This window comes from Schistocerca gregaria, chromosome 2 (genome assembly GCF_023897955.1).
Source record: "Schistocerca gregaria isolate iqSchGreg1 chromosome 2, iqSchGreg1.2, whole genome shotgun sequence".
NCBI lineage: Eukaryota > Metazoa > Arthropoda > Insecta > Orthoptera > Acrididae > Schistocerca > Schistocerca gregaria.
The window spans coordinates 393,838,992-393,853,334 of record NC_064921.1 but is presented as its reverse complement, the minus strand read 5'-3'; the positions used below and the strand labels follow the sequence as shown (position 1 = coordinate 393,853,334).

The 14,343-nt window shown below is 37.8% G+C and overlaps 1 protein-coding gene across 1 annotated transcript in view; it reads left to right on the top strand.

The window, feature by feature from the left end:
- Window positions 1-12,226, top strand: part of LOC126322094 (uncharacterized) — an 88,718-nt gene extending 76,492 nt beyond the window's left edge. The window contains exons 4-5 of the mRNA XM_049994257.1: window positions 11,614-11,808; window positions 11,898-12,226. Coding sequence (XP_049850214.1) covers window positions 11,614-11,808; window positions 11,898-11,925 — 223 coding nt within the window. The 3' untranslated portion in view covers window positions 11,926-12,226. The remainder of the gene's footprint in view (window positions 1-11,613; window positions 11,809-11,897) is intronic.
- Window positions 12,227-14,343: the final 2,117 nt, after the last annotated feature.

Sequence of the window (14,343 nt, the reverse complement as noted above, 5' to 3'; positions counted from 1 at the left end):
TGGACCTCCTCCTTGAGTCCCAGTTCCGTCTGTGCTTCAGCAGACCACTTCCCTAGCATTGTAGTATAGCTGCCAGTGCATTGTACTCCTCGTCAGACGAGCCATATCCTGATATATATCAAAGAAATAACCAAAATCAATAGTTGCCTGTAACTTGTGACCCCTTGGCTTCCCAGTGGTCAGGCTACTCACACCCTCCCTGGTTTACTATGTGTCCACTGCATCAGCTCACAAGTGAAATATCTTAAAGCACAGAACAGGCACACAGATGAATTTCAAACAACGCAGATTCATGCTGAATCAATCTCACAATTGAATTACAATCATAGACTTCATAAACCAAAACATTTTACTTAAACATACAAATTATATGCTATTTTGCCCAGTGAACACACCATAAGTCCCAGCTCATTCAATATGTTTTCTTATTTCAATTATCACTATTAAAAAATTAATAATAAGTTATACATATTTCCCCTTACTGAACACATTTATTTTGGGTTTTGTCCACCTCACAAACTGGCACCACACCCATACACCTGTCTCAAGCTCTGCGTACAACTTTTGTTGCCGTACTAAGAACAATATATTGCCTCACAAAAGCTTCCTTCATACACACTAGTGTAAGTGCTCATACAGATGCAATCATCAGCATCCTCTTGTGTAATAACAAATCTGATGTTCAATGTATATGTAACCTCTCCCCCCCTTTTTTTACTCAACAAACCCCTTCAAAATCACAACATTTATTGAACATACAACATAAGCCCTACAAAATTTCTTCTAATTGCAAATACAAATAATAAATAATACACATTTCAACACTGATACATTAACTTATCTCCATTTTTAACCTATTCTGCATCCTACATATCCAATACTGCTGTAGTCTTTCTCTAGAAAATATTCAATAATAACCTTACCTTAAAACCTGTGCTTACATTTCTGTCTCAGGGTGAATTTCATTAATAACAATTCCATTACAATAATTATTTACCATTTTGCTCTTTCACTCAACATTAGCACCATAGTCACCAAACAGTACACCCATTGGTATTGGCAAATCTTTATAACTCCAAGAACATCAACACCTTCTAGTGGATTACCGCCAATAACCTTAGTATAGCACGAGCTCCTTCCGAGTAGCCCAGTAGAAAACAAAGTATTCTATCATCACAAACTTACAAAAACATTCTCCCTTTGAAAATGCCATATAATAATAAATGAAGAATACAGTCATCACAAACACACCGGAATGTGCTCCCTTTGAACATGGCCTTATAATAATAAATGAATTCCATCACAAAGTCAACAACACATGCTTACTTAAAGCAGGCTCCCATACAATAACTCTATAACTTCTATGCCACTAACAAAATTGCCCCACAACTCCATTTTTACATTTGTTACCACTTCTTGCTATGTTATTACCTGTGTTATAGACACCACAGTGACTGCAACTGTTACCAACCCACTGACGAAGTCAACTTTCACTCCATCCTCTGTACATTATCTTTCAGTTTTAATACAATACATACAAAATACATTACTTTTCTAATTATTACTATGTACATGCAATATATTCCTTCTGTTCAGGTATTTCTCTCTGATTTGTCATTACACAGTGTGGCAGAAACTCCAGTTTTCCAGCCTTTTACATTTGCAAATGAGTTTTCTCCATTAAACCAGCCTCAATTTCTTCCCTTATCTCTTTATTCATTATACATACACCCTAGTACCTATTCTCATCTTCAGTCTCTGTCTCCCCTTCGAATAGGTCATTAAATATTTCACTCAAATCCCCACCATTCAATTCCTCTCCCTCTCTTACGAATGTATGACAATGAAAGTAGTCATTTTTTGACAATATAATGTAACTGAATAGATAAAAAAAAATCTACTGAGCAAGCACCCACAAGAGAGAGAGAGAGAGAGAGAGAGAGAGAGAGCGCAAACACACACACACACACACACACACACACACAAAAGGTTTGTGACTAGGTTTTTTTCATCTATCCAATTACATTGTACTGTAAAAAATTGATGTCATCTGTTTTCTACCTCATGTGCTAGTAGTCCGATCGTGTATTAATCTGTAACACCTAGATTAATCGAAACTTTGATCCTATATCTTTTACGGTACTGATTTCCGTGCACATAGACTGTTATTTACGAATTTGCCTATAACAATTTATTTATAGTTTACTACACTGCAGGGCCTTCTCCCGATCATCTTTCGCCAATTTATTTGCAAATTTGACAGCTATTTTCTTTCCCACTGTCCACTTACCTTGTTTATACACAATTCTTTCACGTTTTTGTGTGTGTGTTTTTCGCCATACCGCTCTTAACGACTTTTACTGCTGTCTCCTTCATTATGGTACTTTATTTGCCAAGCAAAATAGTTTACATTTTCTCCTATGACTTTCTCTTTTTGTTTGCCCACTTTTTAAAATTCTGTCTCCTTTCTCAAATTTCCGTATCGATCTTTTATTTTCAAATAATTTTTTCGTATCATATAGACCACTACTCTAATGAGAAATTCGCATGCACTCATTGCCTCTTGTTAACCATTGTCTGTTTTCATGATTTTGATACGAATTTTTCCCTTGCCTATCATCCAGTTTTCTGCCTTTTCCACTCTGCCTCACGGTTTTTGCCACTCCCGCCATTTCTAACTCTCCAAACTGTCCTCTCTTGCCATGATGAATCACACCATATAATACATCCATTATTCTTGAAAACATGCTTTTGCACTATCAAAACTAACATCTCACACTCTGTTTCTTGAAACCTGCTTGTCCCTTGGATCTAATCCCAAAGGCCTAAAGACTGAAAGTCCCTGTTTCTGGATGTAATCATACTCTACACCAGGCTCTTTTACAGTTTAAATACAACAATCTCTTGCACTTACCCAAATAATCTGTGCCCTATATCCCTCATCTGCCAGTTTCCGCTCCAGCAGACTCCTCTTCTTCTACAAAATACTGCAGTTATGTGCCCTCACATGTATGGTATCATCCACCAAGCCAACTTTGGACTGCAACAACATGCCAGACTTCACCTCAAAAAGCTATCCCAGCTTTTCCTAAACTACCACAACAGTGGTGCTTCCCTTCCTGTCCCTCTGCAGTTATCCTAACAGCCACACCGTCAACCACCACTCCTCTCCTACCAAGCAAGCTTGGTGAAACTCCTTAACATCCCACAGGCTTTACCACTGCCTCCCAGACCAATAATAACTCATAATCTCAAGAACCATTCACAACAGTAGTGTGTTCTCAACCTCTCGACTAAAACACTCACCCCTCCTGAATTATCTGTATTATCCAAGGGCCTCACTGTCAGTGTTAACCATGCATGTAATCATGCTGCTTTGGTGAAGGACCTTCTTTCCTTTACACATAATGTCAACAGGAAATATCACTTTGCAACCCATTTTGAAAGGCTTTCCAACAGCAAACCTGACATTGAACCCTGCCTTGAACAGATCCAACCACAATTCTAGCTTCATCCACCACCACTATCTCAAAATCATCCCTTACAAGCCTTCTAAGAATTCCTCACATCCAGCATAACCCCTCCTCAGGTCCCTACACCATGACACTAATCTGTCCTCTGCAGAACTCCAGGCTCTACATTCCCTCTTTATTCCAAACTTATGACATCCTCCCCACTCACCTAAATTAACTTTATACTTACTAGCAATTACTTCAGCTTTGAGGGGCAGACATACAAAAGGATAAGGGGTACAGCCATGGGAACCAAGATGGCTCCTTCCTATGCCAGCCTCTCTATGGGTTGGTTGGAGGGGGCTTTCCTGGGATCCATAAGCCTTCTGCCCCTGGTTTGGTTTTGATACATTGATGACCCCTTTACCATATGGACTCACTGTGACACAGTCCTGTTAAAATTCCTGGAAACTCTAAATATCTTCTCTCAATTAAATTTCACATGGTCCTATTCCAAATACCATGCCACTTTCCTTGATGTTTATCTCTTCCTCACTGAAGGCCACCTACACACTTCTTCCACAGTAAATCTACTGACAAACAACAGAACTTACATTTTGACTACAGCCTTAGCATTCGTGGCAAACATATTTGATCAGATGCAGACTTTTTATAGCAATACACCATCATTCTTACCTCAGACTTTACTGGATATAATTACCCCAACAGCCTAGTTCAAAAGCAGATTTCCTGGGCCCTCACACCAATCCTGGTCTGCTGATACCTCCAAAAAAAAACCTTTGGAGCACACTATTTGTCACTCAGTTCTATCCTGGTCTTGAATATATTAATCAGCCACTTTGACAAGGTCATGGTCGTGACTTCCTAAAATCATGCCCTGAAATGAAATCCATTCTGTCTGAGATATTGCCCACCACACCTAGAATAGCTTTTCATTGCCCTCCCAACCTCCACAATATACTTGCCAGCCTCTATGCTCCTTCTGCATCCATCTCCCTACCTTAAGGTTCCTACCGCTGTGACTGTCCACGCTGCAAGACTTGCCTTATGCACTCTCCTACCACCATTTGTACCAGCTGTGTAACTGGAATAACATATTATCACAGGGAGAGCCACCTGTGAAATGACACAACAGCAGTGTTAGGCAACTGAAAACACAATGCGAGAAGCAGCACCAGTGCGTGATGGGAGTTGCAACTGGGTGGGGGTAAGAAGGAGGCTGGGGCAGGAAGGGGGAGAGATATTATGGTGGGGGTGGTGGACAGTGAAGTGCTCCAGGTCAGACGTAGGGCAGGGGAGAGGTGGGGATGTGTGCGTGTGTGTGTGTGTGTGTGTGTGTGTGTGTGTGTGTGTGTGTGTGTGGCGCACGCGTACGCGTGCATGTTGGCTTGTGTCTAGTGTTTTACTTGTGAGAGTCTTTTTGTTGTAGTGCCTATCTGTGACACAGCATCTCCACTATATGGTGAGTAGCATAATTGTCACATTCCATCCTGGATATTCCATTTTTTAAAGTTTCTGTATAATTATACTTCTTATGCACCTTGACAAACTGCACTGATGGAATTGCTTTTCCAATTACTTCATCAAACACGACATTCCTTAAATTGACTCTCTCTCTCCTTGTATATTGCTAACTTTCCTTCTTACTGGCTTTCCCTCATTTTCAGTGCCCTTACTTTCATTTACACTTCAACATTTTAATCCTGTATCTGTTTGAAATTCATATTGTGTGCATTCCTGCATGTGTGTCTCAGTAATCCCAAGATCACCAAATACAGTTTTCACATGAGTCCCTATTTCCTGTGCAACATCTTCCATTTCTGAACAGCATTTTGTAACTAATATCATCCTCAATATTATCAATAAATTCATTTATTTTGTCCTCAGTGTGATCTAATTCTTCGCAGGCTTCAAACATTTTTCTTTAATTCCCAATTCTGCTTCCTTATGACTCATTTCAACTTTCTCACAACCCAATTTATCCTCCCCAGATCACTTTCTCTAATTTCCTCACAAGAATTATTCACCTTTATTATTTCATCAGACATTGACAGCATATTATTAAACTTGCTATAAACTTATCTACTTTATCAACATGTTCACTTTTTAAATTCCCAACTTCAGACTTGATACTATCAACAATTTGTGACTTTATATCATCAAATTTTGATTCCGTTCTGCGAAACAGTTTCTCACTTAGTGAGTTGAAGAACTGAGTAGACTGATCAACCATGATTGACAACTAGCAGTAGAAGAGCTATACTGCAACTGATGTTGATACTTTGCTGTGATGCTGTGAAGTTGACTAATACTGCAACACGTGGAGCAGGTGACAATAGTTACTGCAGTGATGGCGAAATGAAAACGGTGTGGGATGGATGTTGTGGGGATAGTCAGATGCTGTCATGGTGATGATCTCAGCATATGTGTATGTGGCACAACGAATGAGAACAATGACACTGGCCTGTACTAATGTGGTCAGTGGTATCTCACAACTGCCACATCGACTAGCGGTAGCATGAACATAGCTGCTCTGCAAAACTCCTGCAGACAAGTGAAGTCCTGAATTGATGAAACAGACTGTGGTGCGAAATTTACTGAGTGGAAATGAAACAGTCTAATCCCACATAGAGCCCCAATTACAACATTACCTATCATTAGCAGTAACTACTGCCACCAGCAATCCAAAAGAGGGTGAGTGCGCAACTTGTTAAATGTCTCATCTGCACAGGGGTTTCATTGCTTTATGCCCTTATGTACACAGTTACTAAGGTGGCCTAAGGATCTGTCAGTGAAATACTGGTATATAAGGGAAGAGTAAATTATGTAATGAATGAAATCAAAAATTAAGGCTATGATTCCTGGGAGTATTAATGTAAGTTTAGCACATGTTGATATTATACTTTTGCTTTATTCATAGAAAATTACTTTGTTATGAATGATGGTCTTACACATACTATACACAATGCTCCAATAGGAACCTGAAACAGTTCTAGCAGAGCAATTGGATGGGGGGGGGGGGGGGCAGTTCACTATTATATCGCAGTCACTGAAGTTACACTATGTTTCACAGTTCAAATTCTCAGCTCGCAAACTGATAAATCACAGACTAGCTTCAGAATAATGCTATAGGCATGTTACAACCTCAGAACTCAAACATGTGTGGTCTTCAGGCCATTCTAGCCCACCTTATCTGCACAGCTCCCACAACTAAAAGACGTTCATCTCTGCCTTGCATCTCTGTCCTTAGTTTTGTCATGTGACTCACTACTCTAGTCAAATTAATATCCTTGTATCTTATGACCATTAGTCTAGAAACACTTTTCACAGAATTCACTTTAAACAAATACATTACACAATTTTGTGCACAATTATTCCAATCACATACTATTATATTTTCTTGTTACTTTTATTTTTATCTTAACACATTGCATGAACTGGAACAGCAGTCACTTGTGAAAACAACTACTTTATTCTTTCTTGGCCATTTCACATTTTGTTATTCAAATTTCTCTTCAATTATTAATACATCAATTTACTTTAAGATAAACATAGTAATTAAATATCAGTACAAATTACCCATGCAAGAGGCTAACAGCTTTATGTATTTGTGGATAACTCTGTTTTAGCTAACATTTTCACCTGTTATGTTACGATCGGTAGTTCTTTTTCTCACATATTGTTTCTTTATGCTCCTGAATATTTTCAGTTTCTGTCGGTATCCGACTAGCATGGTAGTCGGAAATGGCAAACTACAGAATGGATACATTATATGTAAAGTGAGATCTGTTAGTTAGTGTTGTCAATGCATGGTTTGATGTTACTGATCTCTCTGTTGGGCCACTTATCAGAGAAGTTATACTGAGCTAATGTTAGCATTAGTTTCTTTTGAGCTGGTGTCAGTAGACAGCAAGTGAATGTTCATATCTCTAAACCATCAGAGTTATCAGTCTCTGAAATGGTAGCCAACTTCTTGTGCTAATTGATAAGGCTTTGGAAGTTTTGTTGAATTAATTTGAATGTAAGTCTGAATTGCTAAACACTGGTTGGAGGTGTTACTTACCAGATAGCTTGCTTTTAAGACTATGAAAATTCTGCTGTATGATATTAAGGCTGAGTTTCTCCTACTGGGCCATATAGTGTGATTTATGGCTACCAACCTGTCCAGCAAGCTTTACAAGTTTCCATGGCTTACCAATAGTGGCTGTTTGTGTCACAGATTCTGTTGAGTGGGTTGCACCATGCCATTGCGTTGCACATGTGTACACCACTTTGTGGAAGATTTCATCTAATTTCATCAGTAATTAATCTACTAACTATCTTTTTACCTCTTTTAGTCATGAGCAAGCCATGAGTTTGTGCCAGTCCTTTTTGCTGACTATTTCCCAGGGACACATTGTGAAATTTATTACATATATTTATAAGCCTGTCGTTTGCTTTGTGTACTTCCAAGTTCACAATAGATTGTTTCATTAGATCATGTCTCTGTGGAATATTAACAGCAATTACTTTAGTGCCAGTTAACCTACTAAATATCACTTTTATGTGTGTGATAGTATTATTTACTTGATTTTAGCTACATCATGTGTGCATCCCATAACAACAACAAAGTCATTTGATGAGAAAGATTTACTGTCTTTTACAGATGGCTTCAGATCAGCAGAAACATGTGCTCCAGGTTGAATGTGTGCCATAGCCATAAAGTCATCTCATATACTTATGATATTTGGACTATTCTGTGACCATGACTTAGTCCTTTGTAGATTTTTGTATTTAATGTACTGTCACTAATGAACGAATTGATTTTACTGGTCTCATAGATAATTGAGTGACTCATATGTGACATGCTTATTGTAAAGTGAGGAGAAACCATGAAACTAACTGAAAGAGTCTATAAAGTTGCAGCTATTACATACATAGCAGTTTTGTGGAACAGCCTTAGCTGAAGAATTTACAAAACTGTGCATACATATTTTTGTATGATGATACTCAGTGATTAGGATGCATCTATACTCTGTTGCAAGCTGTGATAATCATATTATTGATAGAAAACCAACATTCCCTTAGGTCAGCATAAGCTATAATAGGACGTCCTTGTGTTAGAGAGTACTGGATATTACCCACACCCATCTCTGCATGTTCAGTCCTGTATTTATGCCTTCCACTTCTCTCCATTAAACTACACTCACAGTGTTTCCTTTTTGGTCTCCCCCTTCCTTCCTCTATTCTACCTATCTCCTCCCTCCTATCCCACTTCCAATCCATTCCTCCACTTCATGTGCCAGAACAGATTTGGCTGTCCCTTCTTCCTCACAGCTTTCCTTCCCTCCGCTCCTGCATGTCTCTTTCCTCTTCCTTGCTCCTCCCATACACACAAAAAACACAACCCTTCTCCCAGATGGCCCGAAGCCCTAAAATGATTTAGCTGACTGGGACAATGTAGACATGTGACGCATGCCATTGTGTTTTTTGGCTCTCAGTTCATGTCAGTGACAGTTGCAGCTCGCCCGTGAGACTACAGGGTATCCAGGGTCATGAGGACATGGTTTTAAGGAGTGTGGCATGCAGTAATGGGAGGAGGAAGCACAGCGAACATTGGACAAGTCATTAACCATGTGACATGCTGCAGCAGAGCTGGGTTGTGGACTCCTGGAGGGCACGAGTGAACCAACATCCAGGGCAGTGGCCCTGGTGCAGTGCTGTTTGGCCAGGATGAAACAAATCACTGCAGCTTGCATCCTGAAGGTTTAGCAGTTGAACTCCTAGATTCATGGTAATGTCATCAAATATTGTTCCTGGAGAATTTTTCAGCTACTTTTTATAAAACTCAAATTGCCATGCACTGAAAGGCTCAGGTTGTCTCCTGAGTTGTGTCTTAGTGGGCAAATATGAAGCATTATGACTAAAATTGACTGGCGTTGTGCAGCTGGGTTAGTACTGTTTTGTACCAATTAACCATTTCCTATGTAATTAAGCTTACTGTGTGTTTAAAAAAACCTAAAACACCATTAAAACTGCCTGTTGCGTGGCTGTACTGGTAGCCCAGTGGTGTCATTTCTGATATTTTTCAAGTTAAATGTTTGGATCAACATAGGCTGGTGTACTGTTTTAGCAATTAGTTGATACATGAGTGGCTAGAGGCATCTAGTTGAAATATTATGTGTAGTTATTATTCTTACAGCCATCTTTAACATGTTCTGGCAGTACTACCATATGCGTTGTTTCATAGTAATTTGTGGCAGTAAAATGGTTTATGTCAAGCCTTCAATCACACCTCTGTATTTAAATTGTTATTATTGAATACCTTTAAAACCTTCCACCTGTTATGTTGTACAGTTTGAGGGCTTATTCATTGATGAATAGTAAGCTTATCTCTGATTAAGTATCAAGCAACTAATGTCCATATTATTTCATGTGACTAGTTGGACTTGCATGTAAAGTGGTGTGTCATTAGTGCAGAAGTCACCAGTAAATGCGAGTACTGTTTTCATGTGCCATGTTGATCAAGGCGTGTGTGTGAGGACATCCTATTAAATGATTAGCTTCATTGATGTTTTAAATTGAAACCCCCAAGCACCCGTTATTGCTCAGGAAAATTGTTAACCTGCTTATTTTAGTGGTGGCTAGATCTGTGAAGTTGGTTAAAAAGAATTTTTTTTGGCATTTATGTGTAGCCAATAGTGGGATTTAATTTTTTTTATGCATTCCTGAAGTTAAAATGTCTAGTGCTGATTTGAATGGGTAAATTCATTTGAGAATTTAAAGTTGGTTAAGTGCTGTGTTAAACTTAAAATATAATCTGTCAGTATAAGCTGCTTGCATAGTTTGAAAATTTAAATGGCTAGTGCTGATTCACACTGATTCAGAGGTAGCTAGGTGCTGAGTTAAACCTCAGGTTTTGTTTGCACAGTCCTCAGATCAATAGTAAATTTATCTTATTGGCAAAATAAGTGGCTATTGGAGCTTTATGTAGGGAAGCCTAGTTAAGTGTTTTAAGGCTGCTACATGCCTATTAAAGTTTTAGTATTTTGAATGTTGTGTGTGGCTTAGTTGGTTATTCTCATAGAGCAGCTAGTGCCAATTGCAAGTTAGAATCATAATTGGTCCTTTTCAGTAAGACTGCTGAGAGAACTGTGGGGAATATTAAGGTCTTATTGTCTCATAATTATTCAGTAACAAAAAGCTAGTTGAACTTGGATTAGTTGTTAGCTTGTGTCATATTTTTAAGAGTGGCTTGGGCCAGTTGAAACTTGAGATCCTGATTGGTCAGGTCTTGTTGAATTAAACTGAAAATGAAATGTGTTATTTTGTAATGTGGCTAATGCCAATTGTATGCTGTTTTTCTTAATGACTGTGCACATTACTCAAGCGCTGAAGTATTATTTTGTCAATAAAGTAAATCTCTTTTTTGTGCTTAGTACTTTTCAGCCCAGAATCCTTAAATCCTAGCCACCCCTGCTGCCCCGAAGGGTTCCTCCATGCCTTGTTTCCATCATAGGACAAAGGGAAGGTTTCAGCATATATGACTGTGTGTGTTTGATGGTGTGTGTTTTAGCTGTAAGAAAGAGCAATGTGTAAAAGCTTAGGAATGATTTCAGTGTTATTGCCTGTTAACTACTTAGCACCTAATCATAAGGTGAGTATCTATCTTTGGACATTCAAAAATTCAGCTCTTATCAGTTAGGAAAAAGGTCAAGAAAGCAGAAAAGAATTTATTCTGTACATAATGCATGACAACAATTACTTGTGCAATTTGTTAAAATGCTGTGTGTACTAATATTTGAGCTCCTGTTTCTCATCTATAAAATGACTTCTCAGTTGAATCAAAATATACGTATGGTAACATTTAATCTGCACTAGATTAAGCACTGAAAAGATATGATGTAGTCTGCTGAATTGGTTATTTTCTGTAAGTCATTTCAGGTGAATACCGAGATGCTTTCTTCAACAAAATTAGGGTCACTTTCTGACCATCATCATTGTGGAATCTGAGCTATTGCATTGCTCCCTGGAAATTAATGATGCGACCTCAAGCTCTGACAAAGTATGAAATCACAGAAGGAAAAATCTACAACTGAATGAACAAAAGAATACCACAATTTGTAGGTTGAGTGTTGAATACTTCTCTGTCATTTTATAGGTCATATTCTGAACAGAGAGGGACTGAAGGGCAGTCAGACATCACAACTGAAAATTGTGAACTGCGGATTGCTCATGATCTGCCAAAATCGGGCTATTCAGGCTACATGCCTAAACATGTAGCAAATATTCCACTTTGCAAACCAAAATATCCTGTTACAGATGTACGGGTCTCTGTAAGCCAAGCTGTGACAATGTAAGCTGAACATTTTGTCAAAATGTTTTAATTTTCAATGTTCTCATAGTGCAAGTTACTAAACATATGGAAATATTTTACTGTTACAGGAGAACTGGATCAAAAGAAATCTGTTGATTACTTGACAATAAGAACATGCACAAGATAAATATTGATACTATTTTCACAGTGAAATAAATGTCAAAAGCTTTTACAAAATCTACGAAATCTGGAGTATTACTACTCCAGAAGTTTGCCTGAAAACACACAAAGCATTATATAACGTAAAATATTAAAGAATATAATAATTAGGTGACTCCTGAATCTAGTTTTAATTCAGTATCTAGCAAAAACACTGTTCTCTTGTTCTCTCAGACTTATTAACCTTCATTATAATAATTTTAAAATAAAGAATTGCTACATCATATTTTTAATAACATGTTGTGGTGCTACTGTTAACCAAACAAATAACCTGTTCTCCTCATTCCCACTAGCCATATTACATGACCATCTTTATCGTTCTGTCTACTGAACAATTATAATCTGACAAAAGTTCATTTTCCATATCTTACAATATGTGTATATTTTTAATATCACTATGCTTTTGAGTATGCACATATCCACAGCAGGGTGGTGATGCAAGTCATGCTCATGGCCATGTCTTACCAGGTATTTTCGCTCACAAAGTCATTGTGATTATTGTACCATGCTTAGTTCAGTATCCAGCAAAAACACTGTTCTCTCAGACTTATTTGACTTCATTATCATTATTTCAAAATAAAGAACTGCTACGTTACATTTTTACTAATAACTTGCAGTGCTACTGTTAAGTTAACAAATAGTCCATTCTCTTCATTCTCATTAGCCACATTACATGGCCACCTTCATCATTCTGTCTATAGCATAATTGCAATCCGACAAAAGTTCATTTTCTGTATCTTACAATGTTTGTACATTGTTAGTATAACTGTGTTTTGGACTATGCAGATATCCATGGCAGGGTGGCAATGCATCGCATGCTTATGGCCAAGTATGACCAGGTATCTTCTCTCACAAAACCACTGTTATTGATGTCCCATGCTGAAGACGTGTGTCATCCCTCATTATAGCTTACAGAGTGCAGAAAAATAAAATTAATGCACAGTATCTGCACATTTATACTTGACTTTTATTTTTGGTTACTCTTTTATTATTATACATATAACTTACGGATACAAGTATCATTCATTGGTAAGAAGATGAAGCACACACATCAATTCTCTGGAGTGGTATGTATACCCCCACCTGCATGAATGATTTCCCTGTAAATATATCTGCATGCTACACATAATATATAACATTTTCACCATTTAGAAGTCTTCAGCGATGAGTAATAAACTCTTTTGATACATCTCCCTACATGTGTTTACCCATAACTTATCAAATATGGTAATGATCCTTTGGTAACAATCATCTTACATCTTTATGAATATTGATACTCTTGGTTGATATTTAACTCTATGTTAGAAAATTAATGACAAATAGATTGTTGCAAGACTAATGTTCTTTATATATGGATGTGGCATTACTTAACCATGATAAACATTTCTGGTAAGTTTTTGATTTTGTTAATCGGGCTGCAAGACTAGTATATGCTGAAAATTTAATTTATTTTACAGACATCTTACTTTCAATACTGATTTTAGTAAACAATACCGATAGTTACAAGAAGTGAACTTGAAACACTGATCTTTCATAAATAAAGTAACAGACCCTAGCTTACCTTCCATTCCATAATAGATTTTATTTTGCCTTAAAGTTAATTTTGGTGAAATTACATTCTGAGGACTTAGAAATCTTAAAACTTTCGTAGAAATTCTATATTTCCTTTGCCTTTTTAGTCTATATTATACAGATAAATAATTTCAGATAGCATTCATTTCTTCATTATGTTCCTACTTACTTAACTCTGGCTAATATTATTCCACACAATTTTGGAGTGAGTCTAAAAAATAAATATTGAATTACTGTTTAAATTACTGTATATGGCTGTCACCATATTCCTCAGATTTATGTGACTTACCATTCCTGTCTGCTCTCCTTTTCACTTTAGAGATGGTGTCCCTACATAAAATTCCATCCAACCTAGACCATACCTTAACACAGGTATAGGTCCTCCTTTCACAGTACAAGTATCTGTAAGATGCCAAGTCATGTCTGCATGATGGTCTTCTATTTGGTTGAGTGTAGCATTTCAGTCATGCATGGGCAGAGTTAACACCAGCAGCCAGCCAGCAGCTGTGCTGCGACCAGGCGGCACTGGGCAGAGGGTCGCTTTCGGTAGAGGCAGCCTGGCCTGTGTCATTTTTTTTGTGATCTGGGCAAGGTGTCAGCATCCAACAGCCATTGAGTCCTTCAAATTGCTGGTACTTATGTGCACATGTGCAGCATGAATTGTGCTGAGTACAGGGAAGCATGAGGTGTCAAATGAAAGAGAATTTGACATGAATCCAATGAAATACAGATATAATCTGGAAATGTAATAAAGAGGAGATACAGACAGAAATAGATCTGAAT